This window comes from Corylus avellana, chromosome ca11 (genome assembly GCF_901000735.1).
Source record: "Corylus avellana chromosome ca11, CavTom2PMs-1.0".
Taxonomy (NCBI): Eukaryota; Viridiplantae; Streptophyta; class Magnoliopsida; order Fagales; family Betulaceae; genus Corylus; species Corylus avellana.
In genome coordinates, this window is record NC_081551.1 from 13,169,293 (window position 1) to 13,173,946 (window position 4,654).

The 4,654-nt window shown below is 35.0% G+C and overlaps 2 protein-coding genes across 2 annotated transcripts; both read right to left on the reverse strand.

The window, feature by feature from the left end:
- Nucleotides 1-451: 451 nt before the first annotated feature.
- LOC132165098 (leucine-rich repeat protein 1-like) lies at nucleotides 452-1,074 on the reverse strand. The gene is made up of 2 exons (XM_059575600.1): nucleotides 808-1,074; nucleotides 452-586 (listed from the first exon to the last, which is right to left on the reverse strand). Exons 1-2 carry the CDS (start codon nucleotides 1,072-1,074, stop codon nucleotides 452-454), a joined length of 402 nt encoding a protein of 133 aa, XP_059431583.1.
- Nucleotides 1,075-1,113: 39 nt separating this feature from the next.
- Nucleotides 1,114-1,997, reverse strand: LOC132165099 (receptor-like protein EIX2). Its single transcript, XM_059575601.1, has 2 exons — nucleotides 1,697-1,997; nucleotides 1,114-1,430 (listed from the first exon to the last, which is right to left on the reverse strand). Exons 1-2 carry the CDS (start codon nucleotides 1,995-1,997, stop codon nucleotides 1,114-1,116), a joined length of 618 nt encoding a protein of 205 aa, XP_059431584.1.
- Nucleotides 1,998-4,654: the final 2,657 nt, after the last annotated feature.

Consider the following 4,654-nt stretch of genomic DNA (forward strand, 5'->3'; position numbering starts at 1 on the left):
ATGGATACCGCGAAGCATCTGGTTACTGTGGAGGCTTCGACTCGGGAGATGCTTGAGGACTTATTGCAAGCTTAGGCGAGCGCTCATGGTAACTAGTACTTATGAGTTGTGTTGTAGACTTAGAGCTTTTATGCATGTCTGCATATTAAGGTATAACAAGAATCCGTTGTAGAGATGATGACTTGTATAGTGTGATTTCAGCTACTTTGATGTTCCTTGGTAGATGTTCTGGTTGTAAATGATTATTGTTTATAGAATTTTAATACTTTCCGCTGCTTAGTATCCTCTCTTTCTGAGGAGTAAAGGTCCCTGAATCTTGTCCCGCGAAGGATAAGGCTGGGAGACGAACCGTGGAGTTAATTACCAGTTAATTAATTTCCGGGGCGTTACATATTACATAGTATCCAAGATTCCTGCATTTGATATATCAAGTCACCTCCAATTTTTTGTTTCAAGCCACTGAGGTAAAGCTGGCCCCAACTCCCAGGACCTCAATTTGATGGTATCCAATTGAAATGGGGGAACCCAATCTTGTCAGGACCTCAATTTGATGGCATCGAATTGAAATGGGGGAACCCAATCTTGTCTAAACTTCAATGACAGAGAATTATAAGAGAAGTCCAGTTTGTGTAAGTTGGAAATATTTGACAAATGTGATTCAGTGATATTACCTTGTAAAATATTTGAAAACACATCTAGAACTTGGAGCATAGAAAGTTTTACCAAACTTTTGGTTAAACTCCCATTTAACCGATTATTGGATAGATGCAACTCTCTCAACAAAGACAATTTTGTAAGATCGAGTACCTCTCCACTTAAATTATTGTCTGACAAGTCTAATACTTGCAACTTGTGAAGATTCTTCAAAGCTTGTGGCATAACCCTGTCAAGGTTGTTGAAAGAGAGGTCAATATAAACAAGGGCTATCAAATTCCCGAAATTTTTTGGAATAAGACCTTCTAACTTGTTACGAGAGAGGTCAAGATCAACAAGGGTTACCATATTCCCAAAGGTTTTTGGAATAAGACCTTCTAACTTGTTACTCGAGAGGTCAATATCAACGAGGGCTACCATATTCCTAAAAGCTTTTGGAATAAGACCTTCTAATTTGTTTTAAGAGAGGTCAAGACAAACAAGGGCTACCATATTCCCAAAATTTTTTGGAATAAGACCTTCTAAGTTGTTACCAGAGATGTCAAGAACAACAAGACTATTGGTGTATCTGTATAGCCAAGGGCATACTGAGGAGTTGAGATTATTCCCAAAGAGACTAAGGAATGAAAGTGGTGAAGAAGAATTAGCATTGGAAAGCACAGGAAGAACCGACATGGAGAGTTCACAATCACTTAGACTTAAGTGTAATAAAGAAGGGAGCTTGTTCAGCTTATCCATCCAATTAATAGCCTTGCTCAGGTTCACTAAACTCATGTCTAAGTATCTCAAAGAGGACAGATGAGGGAGCCATTCAAGATTAAGGTCCTCAATAAGTTAGAGTTCAAGCTGAGATTAAGAGAAATCAAACTCGAGAGATTTCCAAGCTGTGGGGGAACGTTTCCAACCATAAAGTTGTTGTAAAGATCGAGATATTGTAATTTAGCGAATGAACCAATGAACTCTGGGAGGTTGGAGAAATGATTGTAACTTAAGTCTAAGTAAGTTAAATGTTGCAAACCAAGTATTGAAGAGCTTATCTCACCTGATAGAAATTCAAATGTTTCCAAGGCCCCCTTTGATGACTGGAGATCAAGCGTGACAACATGACCTGTTTGGTTGCTGTATTCAATTCCTTTCCATTTGCAACAATCTTCCTCATGACTGCCCCAAGAAGACAGCAGACTGTAATCATCTTGAAGGTCCTGTTTGAATTTGAGGGATGCTTGTCTTTCATTCTCTATGCATCTGACTTGTGAATTAAGCTTATTCAAACCCAAACAAAGTGTGGTTGCTGCACATAGGAGGCAAAGTAGAAGCAAAGATTCAGCAAACTGGCCTCTCATATTGTTTGAGACAGTGGTGGGTAAGAGCTGAAGAAGTTTTAGTTGATCTCCCAAGTGAACAACGTGGATTGTTTTTATATTGAAATTGGCTATACTACGTACACTCACTACAAGAAATTTACTCATCAGGGGCGACTTATTAGGGGCGACTATAAATTTCTTGTCGCCCTTAATAGTTGAATTAGGGGCGACTTTTGAAAGTTGCCCCTAATAGTTAAGTATTAGCGTCCACATCAAAGTGGACGCTAATAGCCGACCGAAAAGATGAATATTAGCGTCCACTTTACAGTGGACGCTAATAACTCGACCCTAATATACACGTGGGAATTATTCAAGAGGCGAGAAAAATATAAGCGGCCAAAAAAAACTTTTAGCGTCGACAATTAGTGGACGCTAAAAGCTAGCAAAAAAAAAAAAATCAAATAAAAGCTCAATAGCGTCCACTTTCAAAGTGGACGCAAAGTGGACGCTAAAGATTAGGTAGAAAAATTAAAAAAAAAAAAAAAAAAAATTTGACTACCAATAGCGTCCACTAAAAGTGAACGCTGAAGACCCATTATTAGCGTCCACTTTCATACTTAAGTATTAGGGTCGACTTTAGTGGACACTAAAGACTAGGTAGAAAAATAAAATAAAAATAAAAAAAATAAAATTGATGCCCAATAGCGTCCACTAAAAGTGGACGCTGAAGATCCATTATTAGGCTCCACTTTGAAAGTGGACGCTAATACTTAATTATTAGGGTCGACTTTAGTGGACGCTAAAGATTAGGTAGAAAAATAAATAAAATAAATAAAATAAAATTGATACCCAATAGTGTCCACTAAAAGTGGACGCTGATGGCCCATTATTAGCATCCACTTTCAAAGTGGACGCTAAAGATTAGGTAGAAAAATAAAAAAAAAATTAAAAAACTTAAAATTGATGCCCAATAGCATCCACTAAGAGTGGACGCTGAAGACCCATTATTGAAAGTGGACGCTAAAGATGAGGTACAAAAAAAAAATAAAAAAAATAAAAAAAATGGAGTTTGGCCTGCCTTCAGAAAAAATTGCTGGAATTCTCGTGTAAAAGTATATAATTAAACAGCATATTGTTTTATAAATTAAGTGGCTTTTGCGTGGTTAGATTCGCTATGTTTGGTTAAAAAACAATGATTAAGCTCCAAAATCAATACTTTTTTTTATTAATTTAAACTTTCAAAATAATTAATAATTTATTATTATGGTATCAAATAACTTTTCTTAAACAACAATTTGTTTGTAATAGAGGTACTATTTATCTCGACGAAAATGAAACTTAGAGTAGTCTTTGTATATAATAATTTAGTTTGAAATTGGAAAACTGGGGACTTCAAATATTTCCCCATCATTGACAGCATTACAATGTTGATTAATATTGACGTTAACTACCTTTAATTACAAGATATTTTTTGTATTTGAGCAAATCTCCTTTATTTTGATCATCTTTTTTTGGTTATTGACTTCTGCGTATCTAGATATATATATGATGGAGGAAATTAAATATGGCGAAAAAATTGAAAGTGTTAACGTGCATTTTCATTCATGCTACACCGAAGTCTTTGGATTAATAACTATTCCCAATAATCTTCTTTTATGGATTTTCTTGAACAAGGTGACCGGTTAAATCAGGATTCATTTTATAGTACTCTAAATCAAATTTTACACATTCACTTGTGTATATATCACTGCATTATTTAAAATTTTCAAATAAAGTGACACAATATGCACTGTTAAATATAACAAAATAAAATTTTAACCATAAAATAAAAGCTCTCCCTTTCACTTATTCCATATGTACAGTTGTTTCAATATATATATATATATATATATATGTGTGTGTGTGTGTGTGTGTGTGTATTTTTTTTTAAAAAAAGGAAAAATTCTTCTATTTCAATTCCATCCTCCTAAAGAAAGATTTTAATTTGTATATATTTGTCATTTGGTTAGGAGTTCCATTTGGAGGATAAAGTTTTCATTCGGACTAATTTGAAGAGTTAATTCCCATTTCATAATTCATATTAAATTTTACAGATCTAATAGTGTATATATATGATATGATGAATATATTGATACCTTATGGAAAGATTTTACACTGTTAAATATAACAAAATAAAATCTAAACCGTAAAATAATTCCTCTCAGTTTTAAGTGAAATAGTTCTTCTTATATTGAATATGCGGCTTGGCCTCTCTTAGGATTTACTCTAGGGAGATAGAAATACTATCAATATAATCCTTGCAATTCAACAACCAGCCGTGTGCAAATACGGGGTCATTCCCATAAGAAAACATAAAAGCAAGTAAAAAGAAACAAAACTAAAGATAAATAAAAAGATTAACTTAAAACATACTAAACAAAATAAAAAGGGTAAACTATGGAGTGCCTCCCATGAGCGCTAAGTTTAACGTCTTCAGCCAGACAGTGGTCCCTGCTCACTGCTGTCTAGAAGATGATGCTCCTGCAGATGGTGGTGGCAACCGGCTGAGAATGCACTGCATCAATTCTTCTAAGACGCCTAGGAGTTTGTCCATCAATTCTTTATTTTCCTAAGCCTCCTTTCTTTGGCCAGCCAACTCTCTCCGAAGGGCCGCTATTTCTTCACTAAGTGAGCGGTTTCGTGCTTCACGAAAAATT

Excerpts from the sequence above, each read along its gene's own strand:
- LOC132165098 (XM_059575600.1), bottom strand. The coding sequence starts at position 1,074 with ATGGTAGCCCTCGTTGATATTGACCTCTCGAGTAACAAGTTAGAAGGT. Across the intron at positions 587-807 it reads ACAATAATTTAAGTGGAGAG|ACAAGATTGGGTTCCCCCAT; the intron begins GTACTCGATCTT and ends ATTGAAGTTTAG.
- LOC132165099 (XM_059575601.1), bottom strand. The coding sequence starts at position 1,997 with ATGAGAGGCCAGTTTGCTGAATCTTTGCTTCTACTTTGCCTCCTATGT. Across the intron at positions 1,431-1,696 it reads AACATTTGAATTTCTATCAG|ACATGAGTTTAGTGAACCTG; the intron begins GTGAGATAAGCT and ends TGAGATACTTAG.